The 12,588-nt window shown below is 50.7% G+C and overlaps 1 protein-coding gene across 1 annotated transcript in view; it reads left to right on the top strand.

The window, feature by feature from the left end:
• Nucleotides 1–12,588, top strand: part of VWA8 (von Willebrand factor A domain containing 8) — a 405,888-nt gene that overhangs the window by 334,030 nt on the left and 59,270 nt on the right. Inside the window, exons 39-40 of the mRNA XM_075563021.1 lie at nt 3,329–3,485; nt 10,337–10,445. Coding sequence (XP_075419136.1) covers nt 3,329–3,485; nt 10,337–10,445 — 266 coding nt within the window. The remainder of the gene's footprint in view (nt 1–3,328; nt 3,486–10,336; nt 10,446–12,588) is intronic.

The raw sequence follows: 12,588 nt of genomic DNA, 5'->3' as shown, positions 1-12,588 counted from the left end.
GCCAGGAGTCACCACATAGCTGAGCAGGAACTTTCCACCATCCGTCTCTAAATATGACATGAAATGATGTGCGCAAGCCACAGGGCAAAGTGCTGTCATTAACAGCCAGCTGCCATGGTATTTCCCGGAAGGAAATGACCCACCTGGACTTGCAGAAGTCCTGGCTGAGCCTAACCCTCTATGCCAATTAAGCATAGAGGAAAGAAAGATGTCACATAATCTTATCAAAGTCTCGATGGTTCTCAACCATCCTCATGCCAGGACCCTTTCATACAGTTCCTCATATTGTGGTGACCCACCCCCCACCATAACATTCTTTTTGTTGCTACTTCATCACTATAATTTTGCTACTATTGTGAATCAGGTGACCCCTGTGAAAGGGTCATTCGACCCCCAAAGGGGTGACAACCCACAGGTTGAGAAGCGCTGGTCTAGAGGCTCCCGCCATTTCTGCTTTGGGGGACTAGAAGTTGCCTCACTGTGTGTGACTGAGCCTTGCTCCAGTACAGTCCTCATAAGAGCAGCCACTCCTACTGCTCTTGCTGTGCGCCAAGTTAGCCTCGTGAAAGCTCTGTGAAGTAAATCATACCGCTAGCCCCATGTTGCAAATAAAGAAACCGAGGTACAGAGAAGCTAAGTCACTTCTTCCAGGACGCATGGCTAGTGAGTTAGAGCCAGGATTTAAGCTTGGCCAATCTCGGTTAACTACATTATTTTGCCAGTATTGGGCTCTCTTCTAAATTCCCAAATCCTGCCGTATGTAGATGAACAAAAGTCACAGATAATACTGGTGTCCTGATCAAGATAGAGCAGTGATAGAGAACCGGTAGCCCAGAGGCCATGTCCAGCCAACAAACGTGTTTTCTTTGGGACGCATTCAAACCCAAACCAAATCCACGGCCCCCTGGCTCCCAGCAGCCCCTGTAGGACACAATAGAATCACTCCATAAGCCTTCTGAGGCCAGAACTCTGCACGGACACAGACAGCTCATCTCTCTCTAGTGGAGAACCTGATGGATTCAGATCTCGATCACAGCAAAGCACTACCAGAGCTCCTTTGGTAGAGTCTCATCCCCTGCCATCGAGTCAATTTTGACTCACAGTGGCCCTCCAGTACAGGGTAGACGGGCCCTGTGGGTTCCCCAGACTGTAACCCTTCATGGGAGTAGAAAGCCTCACCTTTCTCTCCCACAGCAGCTGGTGGTTTCCACTGTTGACCTTGCGGCTAGCAGCCCACTGGGTAACTGAGTACACCACCAGGGTTCCTGGCATGCATAGTCAAATAATTTGCACTTGAATGTTAGTGTACTTACATAAGACAAGTCCTCTTCCATTAGCTAAAATCTCACCACTTCTTAATCACGGTACACCTAGCCCACTTCAATTGTTTATATTACTTATCTGGCCTTAGAGGCATTTATTTTCTATTGACAATATTAAAAGATTATATAATATATAAATAAAGGTATATGAACTTGGGGTCATTTTGGAAAGCTGTTCAGGAACTGGCAATGTTGATGGTAAATTTTCCTAAATTAAGAGTTAATGTAGACTCCAAATTATAGGACACTTGACCAAAGTAAAATGCCGGATCCGGGGCTTAGTCTCTTGCCCTTCTTGAGGCCTGCTTCTTGCTGACTGCTAACCTGGATACACAAATCCAAGGCTGTAAGGAGAAATGTTTGCCCTGGGGTTAGTCAACACTGAAGGTGCCAGCAAGTCACCAGCACATTCCCTCAGGGCTCTTTGATGCAGATTGCTATCAGAGCCCATTGTGTAAGAGGCTGCCAGGCAGTGTGTAAGGGCACCCCAGAGGTGGAGGTTTGCCATAACTAAAATGGTTTACCCAAGTTTCAGTCAAGCCCCATTTTGTCTTGGGCTCTTGTTTCTGAGACATAACCCTTGACTCTGGGTGGGTAAACAAAGGAGAGGCAGCTTGCCCTCAGGAAGAATATGGTTGAAAGTAGATTAACTAACATGCAGAAAGGTGCTTACATTAAAAAAAAAAAAAACCTGCCCAGGCAAGTCCTTAGCCAATAAGAACTTCAGGTAGTCAATCAGAATATCCTTTTTTGTTACACTCTTGAACCTGGCCTGTGTCTCAAACTCAAACTCAAAACCATTGAGTTTATTTTGACTCATAATCAGCATATAGGATAGTGTAGAACTGCCCCCGTTGGGTTTCCAACAGGAGTAGAAAGCCTCCTCTTTCTCCCACGGAGTGGCTGGTGGTTCTGAACTGCTGGCCTGAGGTTAGCAGCCCAACATGGAAACACTATGCCACCAGGGCTCCTGGCCTATGACCATCCTCATGAAAAAGCTGGCACTGGATCAATGTTCTCTATGTGCTGGCAGTCTCATTACACATCAGGCTGCTTACCACAAGGTCAGCAGTTCGAAACCACCAGCCAGTTCTGCAGGAGAAAGATGAGGCTTTCTACTCTTATAAAGGGTTACAGTCTCAGGAAGCCACTTGTGGATCACCATAAGTCAGAATGAACTCGCCATGAGTCATAATTGGCTTGATGGCAGTGAGTTTGATCAACAAAAACCAGTTACACTCTGTGGATTCCAACTCATAGTGACTGCATGTGTTTTGAAGTCCAGTTGCACCGTGTGGTTTCCAATGGCTGTGACCTTTTGGAAGCAGTTCCAGGTCTTTCTTCCAAGGCGCCTCTGGGTGGGTTTGCACTCCCCCCTTTCAGTTAGTAGCTGAGGATTTCACCATCTGTACCGGGAACCATAATGTTGACCAAGGCACTGATGTGAGGTCCTGCGTGGCTCACTTACCTTCCCTGGTGCCCTTTTCACAATTTGTCAACAGTATCTATGGCCTAGCTCTATGTCTTTATTTCATGGAAAAATAAGGAAACAGACGCCGGATGATCATTTTTGCTAGTAAAAGTATGTGCTAAGCCTCTATGATGTTCCAAGTCACCTTTATAGGTAGAGAGTGACAGCAACTTGGATTCCTTCTATCATGTAGTTGGAGCCCTGGTAGTGTAGTGGTTACGAGTTGGGCTTGGAGCGTCTTGGTCAGCAGTTTGAAACCACCAGCAGCTCCAAGGGAGAAAGCCTGTCTTTTCTACTGGCATGCACAGTGAGATTCTTGGCAACCTCCCGGGGCTGCGATGAATCAGCATCGACTTGAGTCAGAGAGTGCTACTTGGGATGTGGTGGGATTTGGATGGGTGGAAGAACGCAAACACATCCCTCCCCGACTAGGGCAACAGCCATTGTTTCCAGAAGAAAGATCATTTGGTGGCTTAATCACTAGTGAAGGGAATGGTGACGGCTCACCGTTGGGGCTTTCGTGTTTGCCTTCTAGGGGGAAGAGACACTGCAGGTCTGGGTGGCAAAGGAGGCCCGTACCGGCTAGATGCCGGCCACGCGGTGTACCAGGTGTCTGACGCTGAGAAGGATGCTGTTCCTGAGGAGGTGAAGAGAGCCGCCAGGGAGATGGGCCAGAAAGCCTTTCACCAGAGGTGAGTGTCCCTGGCCCGTCCAGAGCAGTGCTGCCGCTCAGGGGAAAGGTCTCTGGTGGGGGAGCAGGGATCGGTTCCCAGGCTTGCCTGTGTGTCTCCACCTCGCTCAGCAGCTTGGGCCCCACACCAAACTCCGCCACCACTTCAGTCCAGAGCCAGCCAAGAGAACAAGATCGCCGCTTCTCTCCTCCTCCGCCACCCTGGCAGGCTTGGGCGACAGCCGACTGGGTAGAGGAAGGAACGACTGACTGCGTGTGGGAGTAAAACCAAAGCTATTTCTCTTGTGAGAAAATGGAAAAACAATGGCCAACGGCTCGATCCTGACTCGTGGTGCCCCAAGGGTGTCGGAGCAAACTGCACAGCACAGGGCTGTCAGTAGCGGGTTCCTTTGGGGAGTAGACAGCCAGGTCTTTTCTGCCCAGGCTCTCTGAGCAGACTCAAACCCTCAACCTTTGGATTAGCAGCCTGACACATTAACTGTTTGTACCACCCAGGGATTAACTGGGCCCAGATCCCTCCATCCGCATGTGTTCCTAGGTCACAGATGGTTTGTTCCTGCCCTCAGGATGAGTATGGAGATGGCCTGGCATGAGCAAGTGCATGTGCATGCACATGCACACACACACACACACACACACACACACACACACACACATCCGAGAAGGGAAAAGCCAGTGGGCTAGGTGTTGCAGTGCAGCCAGGATCCGGAGAGGGGGACAGGCAAGATGGAATGTTCCCGAAGGGAAAACTGACTGAGCAGGGGCGCCCAGGTGGGCTGAGCCACGAGAAAGGCTGCCAGCAGAGAGTGGACTGTGAGGCTGGATATGGAGACCCTTGTCAGCAGGAGGAGGTGGCTCTGAGACCCTCCGGGGCCCTTCTGGCCACTCTGAAGGCACCCCTCTGCCCTCTGCCCTCTGCGAGACCCAGCAGTGTTGCTGTGACGCTTTCATGAGCCAGCCACCCACGGGTGCGAGACCGCCTCTGAGACGGAGGGCCTGGGGGTGGTTGGAGAACAGATTCACAGTCAGTGCTCAGCCAAGGGGCTGGGGGCAGAGAGAAAGAGGAAAACAAACAAAAACCACGCTGCAGTGTGTGTTGTGAAATTCCTCCTACGCAGGACATCTGCTGTTCTACTCCACGCTGTGCTTCCACATCCTATGAGTAAACAGAACAATGGGTTCCGAACTTGGCCCCTCCTGCTCCACCCTCAGGAAAGCCTGCCAGCCCAAGGGCCCTCTGGGCAGGCCCAGCAGATCAAGATCAAGGCCAGCCAACCTGCTCAGCAGTAGGCACCAGCGTGTCACCCTCTGTGCTGGCTCCCCTGGTGACCGTGAGCAGTGTGCTTCATCTGGCTGTGCAATTCCCGAGTCAGATGGGGTTCCTGCCCCTCCTCGTGGAGGCAGGATGGGAACCGAGACGATGTTTGGGGTACACGCGGGTAAAGCTTCGCCACAAGGAAATCAGGCCGTGGAGGATCGCTATACGGACAGGTCCTTTAGATGGGCAGCGCTGCTCTCCGTGGGATAGAAGCAATGAAGGACCCATTTACAGAAAGAGCCGGTCGTTAGATGGCGGCCCTTCTGGACTCCCCAGCGAGCAAGCACCTGTTGTTGCTGAGCTGAAACCCTGACAAGCAGCTTTCTAGTCGGAGCCCCTACTTGAGTGGACAAGCGGACCGAAGCTGTGACCTACACACAGCTCCCGCGCCGCGCCGTGGGGCCAGTCAGCAAAGCTTTCGGTAGTGCCTGGGCACGCGTGTACAGCGCCATCTCCAACCCCCTGCGTAAGGCACCTGTGCTCTTAAGGACCTTTGCCCCACACGGGAAGGGAGTCCAGGTCCCTGTATGGGGCAAACGGTGAATGTGCTGGCTACCAATTAAAAAGCTGGAGATTCTAGCCCTCTGAAGGCACTCAGAAGAAAGGTCTGGCAATCTACCTCCAAAATTTACATTGCAAATCTTTGGTGGACAGTTCCACACTGACCCACATGGGGTCACCGTGAGCCCGAGCCCACGTGACGGCAATAGGCTGCTGGTGATGATGATTTAAATTTGGTCAGCCCTCCACGCCCCCAAATATGTGTTTGGATCCTAATCCCTTTGCCTGTGGAACTGCCACTCTAGCCAGGTTTCCCCGGAGATGTTTGAATCTGATCCGATCACTGACAGCTTTGTATTTCAGGATTGATCCCAACATGTTCTTTTACTAATGAGTCTGATCCGGTCCCCCTTCAGTTGTAGACGGTAGGAACATCATCGATTCAAAATGGCAATGCCAAACTGTCCCTCCCAGCTCACTAGTGATCCTGGTCCTCAACCATTCCGTTGCTGACCTCGCCCGGTATTTTCTATTCATGCTTCATGTGTTCCACATCCCGGTTCTTCTCCTTTAAAGTCCAGCTCTATCAAGAGGAATTGGTCGCTGGAGAAGGACACCATGTTTGGTGAAGGAGAGGGTCACCCAGACAGAAGATGACCTTTGACGAGAAGGAATGACACAATCGACGCTACAATCGGCTCAAACGTAGCAATTGTGAGGATGGGGCAGGACCAGGCCCTGCTTCCTTCTGTTGTGCAGTAGCTCACTCTGGGTTGGAAGTGACTCACAGCACCTAACGGCCACCAAATCATAGAAAGAATCCTGTTTGGAAAGAGGGTTTTCTTTGTTATATTAAGTAAGCCTTACCAGAGTAGGTGGGTTCTAAATCCAATCCTTTCTTAGTTAAAGAACCGATTAGACAGAGACTGACACAAACAAGAGGAGGCCTGCTGGATGCACATCGGACTGCTAACCACAGGGTCAGCTGTTTGAAACCACCAGCTGCTTCCAGGGAAAAGATGAGATTTTCAACTCCCATGAAGAGCTGATACCAAGGGCTCAAAAAAAAGTTTTGAAAATGATAATGGCAACATATATACAAATGTGCTTGATACATGGATGTATGGATTTTTATAAAATCTGTAAGAGCCCCCAATAAAATGATTTTTAAAAGAGCCCATTTCAGAAACCTACAGTTAGTTCTACCCTGTCCTATAGGGTTGTTATGGGTCAGAATCGACTCAGTGCAGTGAGTATAGTTTTTGGTTTGGACACAAACTGAGAAATCAGATGAAGATCAGTGGGAAGCAAGCACTATGGCGCCTCCACAACTGTCCTGCTCTATAAAGTCCCCACTGCAGTGTTGGCACTGCAGCAGCAGGACAGGAAGACTGCACCAAATGCATGTGCCCGTGGGCGAGGAACGAGGGAGAACGGGAGCAAGAGGACCCTCTATCAAACCTGTGAAGACGACTTGATACCCAAGTAAAGAGGCAGCCAGAGTAGTGGAGAGACGGCAGAGGTGGGAGAAGTGGGCACGGGGCGATGACATGAAAACCCTGGAGGTTTGGGAAAGACGGGGCACACAGAGGGCAGCAACCACTTTCTACTTCCCTGTGAGAAATCTGCCTTTTGGTGAGCATCCCGTTGGGGCTTGCTACAGATGTGCCATCAACACTTCGACACCTACAAAGGAGGAGCAGTCATGAACCTCTGGGCCCATGCCCCAGCTGCAAAGAGGAATTCTTGCCCTACCATGGGCCCGCTCCTGGATCATTTAGAAGCTAATTCAAGAGGTCTGTCATTTTGCTAGGGATTTTCCAGAGCATATCCCTGATCGCTCAGGACTTGTAAAGCAAACACACACAATACTGTGAGCATGTCTTTTTTTAAAGGTAGCAACTCCTGAATGTCACCAATAAGTCACGTTAAGGCAACCGCGTAACAGCTAGGCATTTGCAGGATAAGCCCCTGGTGCCACCTGCACCTTTCTTCTGTAGTGCCTACCACTCTTTCCCAGCATGCTGTGCTTTGTGTGAGTTGTTGATGGTCTGCTGTGGAAGCTCCGGGAGGGCAGGGGTGTGCATGGGCAATGCTCGTGAACATTCATGGAATGAACTGTACACACCTGCATACGAGTGATGGTATCACTTAATCCAGAGACTGCCTGAGCCTAGACTGGCAGCCAGACCCAACCATCTACCTGAAACTCCACCAGAGTGCCCAGAAGAGCCTAGTCTTCAACCCAGCATCGAGTTCGCCTCCATGTAGATCTGGAAGAAGAACCAAGAAAACAAGCTCACTGCCATCAAGTCGTTTCGGACTCATAGAGACCTACTGTAGTTAGTTGGCCTCAAGTCTATTCTAGTGCCCAATGTCTGTGGACGGGGTGTGCAGAGCCGCCATGCTCCTTAGAATTTTCAAGAAGCAGGACGTCTGACCTGTCTTCCAAGCAGCTGTGGGTCAGCTCAAACCCCAGCCTTTGGGTGACAAACCCTGGGCTTAACCATTGGTGTCACGTGGGGCTCCTGCTCCAGCCTCGGATGAAAAAATATGCTTCAGATAAAAGTTTGGGGGTACACTAAGATTCGTAGCCCCCAGAAATGTGTGTTTCAGGTGTACACTAGGACCCATATTTTCCAACATTGCATATGCAGGTATATACATGTATTCTCAATTAGCCTTTTGAGATAAGTAATCACCAACCTCTGTCTAGTATCAGCCTCCTTTTGGTTTATAAAAAATCTGACTGGGGGAGATTGTACCAGGCCTCTTTCCTACCGCGGGCTAAGGGTATGAAACAGGCGTCCTGGTGACCTGGCAGGTTCCGTCCCAACCACTGCAGTAAAGTGAGTTGCCTGGATTTGGGGGATTTCCCAGGACACATGAGTGTTATATTTACACTTCCTATAGTCTGCTAATTGGGCGATGAAAGCATTATGTAGGATTTGAAATATTGTTGGAATGACCACGCTGTGGATCAGAGACCTGAAGTCAGCTCATGCTGCTGGGAAACGGCACCCATCTGCTTGCTGGACACAGGTGCCCCAGCACCTCAGTCTGGTGAGAAATCCCAGCTCTGCGGAGGTGTGCTGTAAAACTGCACGCTGAGCTTCAATTTCCGAATTTAATATGCTACAGTTTTGAATTTAGTCACTCATGTCTCTTTATTTTGATCCCCTGTTATATAGCAGTCCCGGTGGCAGAGTGGGTTATGTGTTGGGCTGTTAACAGCAAGGTCAGCAGTTCGAAACCACTAGCTGCTCTAAGGGAGAGCGAGAACTCCGTGCTTCCTTAAAGAGGTAGTTTAGAGGCCCTTAGGGGCAGTGCTCCTCTGCCCTGCAGGGTTGCTCTGGGTTGGAATCAGCTCCACGGCAGCGCGCTTGGTTGTCATCGTAACGATATGCCAGCTCAGGAGCCCGAGGGTGCTGCCGAGTAAGCATTGCCACCCACCAGCTGGTCTGTGGGGGGAGCATGAGACCGTCCACGATGTGAAGATGGGTAGGGACACTCTGAGTCAGACTCCGCTCCATGGCAGCGGGTTTGGGTTTTGGGTTTTGATCACCGTCTCACTGTCATCAAGGTGACGCCTATTCAAAGTGACCCTACAGGCCAGGCTAGCACTGCCCTTGCGAGTCCCTGAGACTAACTGCTAGCAGGAGGAGAACGCCCTGTCTTTTTTTCATGGAGAGGCTGGTGGTTTCACGCTGCTGACCTTGTGGTCGCAGCCCAACAGGTAACCGCTATGCCACCAGCTAGCACTCCCGTGAGCACGCAGGTCCATGTAAAGATACAAAAGACTAAGGGACACAGGTGGCCCACATGACCTGGAAGCAGCAGTAGATACCTGCAGTGCTCCACAGGGGGATCTGAGTTCGCAGGAGAAAGAGCTGGGACCCAGGACAGGCTCCCTGAAGGTGATGCCCAACTTGTGACTTGAATGTAAGTGAAGTTGGCCGGCAAAGGGCAGGGAAAAGGTATCGTAGGGGTGAGGATGGTGGGGCGCAGGGGAGTCCTGAGTGTACGGTGCGTCCCGTGGCACCGCAGCAGGAGTGAATGCTGGGAAGGGCAAATAGGAGCACTGGACTTAGGATCTCAGAGGTAGAATTTCACAGCCACAATCATATTAAAACAAAGCTATCATGTGAAAAGTGTCATCAGCAGTTTGCAGACAACTTGTCTGTTGATGCATAGCAACACATTAGATGACAGGCTCTGGGCCTGAACTGCTGTCTGGGTCAGCCGAATCGATGGCTTGGGTCCCAAGCTGCAAGCCAGTCGTGGGCCTCTCGGAGTCAGCCATGGACGCTGGCGGTGCCGTCGGTCCCTGGGAGGCCACGGGGCTGGGTCACAGAAACCGCTGACACTGGGCACAAGAGGCTGGTCCAGTGTGCATACTTCCTGCCAACTCAGTGTTGGCGGCCTCACCCACTGTGGCTCGAGATGAATCTCAGTGCAAGGTCACCTCAGGAGTCAGCAATGCTACAGCCATGACTTTGTGGGGGTCCTGTGGAGCCCTTGCTCACTGTTGAGCAGTACCCCAAACCCACTGCCATCGAGTCGATTCTGACTCATAGGTCCTGATAGGACAGGGTGGAACTGCCTCTGAGTTTCCAAGACAGTAACTCTTTGCAGGGGCAGAAAGCCTCCTCTTTCTCCCATGGGGCGGCTGGCAGGTTCTCAGTGGTGACCTTATGATTAGCAGTTCAACAAGTAACCCACTCCCCACCAGGGCCCCTATTCTGACTCATCTCTAGGGTTTCTGAGGCCATTGCTCTTTACAGGAGCAGACAGCCCCAACTTCCTTCCTCAGAGCAGCTGGTGGGTTTGAACCGCCCACCTTGTGGTTAGCAGCCCAATGCTATCCACGTTCCCTTCCTTTGAAACTCCAACCTGCAGGCGTCTTTGCTTTTCTTCATAAGTCCGTCTGAGTTACCAAGCCAGCTTGCTCCAGCTCCACTGGTGGGTGAATGGAGGTACGAGACACCCATGTCCCTGAGTTAAGCTGTGGGCTATTCCCCTCTCTGTTTCAGGCTAAAAGAGATCCAAATGAGCGAATATGATGCTGCCAGCTATGAGAGGTTTTCAGGGGCTGTTCGTCGACAGGTGCACTCCCTCCGAATCATCCTGGACAATTTACAGGTAACCTTCCACTTACAGACTAAGAAAATGGTCTCCCTTAAGGCTGGGCCCATTGCAAAACTACCCAGTCAGGAAAATATCAGCCAGTCAGAAAAAATTCATCGCAATTAGACTGTTGTCATAAAGCAGTGTAACCCCATGGCTCTTTCAATGAGGACACCAAGGTTAAATCGCCGGCTTCTCCCTCCTCCCTGTCCCGGAAAACTCACTGTCACGGGGTCAATTCGGAGTTCTGGTGACCCTACAGGAAAGAGTAGAACTGCCTCTTTGGTTTCTGAGACTATAAATTTTGGGGGAGAGTAGAAAGCCTCATCTTTCTTCCGAGGGGCACCTGGTGGTTTTGAATTACTGACCTTGCAGTTAGCAGCCTAGCTCCTAACACTGCACAGCCAGAGCTCCTGTCCTGTCCAGGAAGCAGTCATTGTACAACTCCAGCCCCACCCCTGCAGCTTCCTGATTCTTGCACAGAAGCTCCATCAGCACCCAGCTCTGTAAGAAACCCACACGCAGAATTCTCTCCTGGGGCCTCGTCCAGTACAGGGGGCACATGGGATGATTCTGAGGCTGCACTTCGCTACGTCTCCAGCTCCCCCGGTCCCCCACCTTTACCTCAGCCCCCATCAGCTGCCTCTTTGCCATCTCACACACCAGTTGGTATTGCTCCAGCCTCCACAATCGTTCTCTCACATCTTCTCCACAATGACTCGATATTGGAACGCTGACATTTTAAGCCATCCCCTGGTCACTTGCCGCAGATCCAGGAGGAAGGGCTGTCTGTGATCTGGGGTCCCTGGGTGGGGGAATGGTTCATCTGCCCATCTTCTTTCAAACAGGTCATCAATGAGGACCTTGTGGAGCACAGCCCTACCCTGAAACGGGGGTGGGGGGTGGCGGGGTGGAGGGTTATTGAGGTGTTTGTAGTATTCTCTAAAATCGCAAAGGAAGGAAGACTGTTTTACCTAAAGCGAGAAGACAGCTTTCTTTGGGGGGAAGGTAGGGGCTACACTGTGCCACCTACCCGCCTCCAGTCTGCAATCTTCTCTTTCCTGCTTTGTGAGGTGTCTGAAGCTGATTCTCTCTGTTTAACCCTTTGCCTTGGGGTATGAACTTGGTCGCATATAACCATCTTTTAGAAGGAAGTTTAGTTGCTTTTGCTAGCTCTTAGGAGTAAGCAGTTGGATATTGCTGTTTCAGTCCACATTCCTATGGAATGAAAGGTTCCCCTAAAATAGATCTTGAAATCCTTTGTTATGTTAATGAGAGGCATCGTTTGGGGGTTGCTTTATACCAAATCTCTCTCGAGATAAACAAAAAGCAGGTAAGACCCTGATGCAAGGAAGAGAGATCCTCAAGGAGATGGCCAAGGAATAGAAACAAGACACGTGTAGAACTGGTATTCAAGATTTTACAGGAGCCCTGGTGGCATAGTGGTTATGTGTTGGGTTCCTAACCACAAGGTCAGCTGTTCAAACCCACCAGCAGCAACTTGAAAGAACACAGGGCTTTCTACTCCAGTAAAGAGTTGGCAGTTCTACCTTGTCCTACAGGCTTGCAGTGAGTCAGAAACTGCTTGCTGGGTGGGAGCTTGGAGCAGATGAAGGTGCATTTTGCCCTAGGTTGAAATATACCCCAAAACCTCACCAAAGTTGATTTAGAAGATTCAGAAGAGATCTAAATTCTGGATTTGAGACTTGTTGATTTCAAACTTTTGAAATTATAGGACAGGATGACTGTGACTGGCATGTGGCAAGGATAGGACCTGGGGTGGGGGTCAAAGGACGGAATGTTATGGGATGTCTTTGCTATGTTACAGGACAAGATTAGTGTAGGGTGTGTCTTGAGTCGATCTCTTTTGAGCTATGAGAAATTAAACGTGCCCGAGAGGAGCAGAGATGAGGGAGAGAGAAGCCGAGCCACCTGAAGATCACCCAGGAGCAGGAACTCTGAGGGACAGGGCCCGCCCTCCAGAACCTACACTGAGTGAAAGCCTTCTGACACCCTCCCACCTGTGAGGGAATCCGTTCTGTTCATGAAAGGCCCCCACGCATGGTGTGTTTGTTACGGCAGCGTTGACGTACTAAGACAGCACTGTTGAGCAATGCTTAGTGACCTAACATAACAGGGTGTAAGCACCACCCCCCCA

This window comes from Tenrec ecaudatus, chromosome 11, assembly GCF_050624435.1.
Source record: "Tenrec ecaudatus isolate mTenEca1 chromosome 11, mTenEca1.hap1, whole genome shotgun sequence".
Lineage (NCBI taxonomy): Eukaryota > Metazoa > Chordata > Mammalia > Afrosoricida > Tenrecidae > Tenrec > Tenrec ecaudatus.
This window is presented reverse-complemented; position numbering and strand designations above follow the sequence as displayed.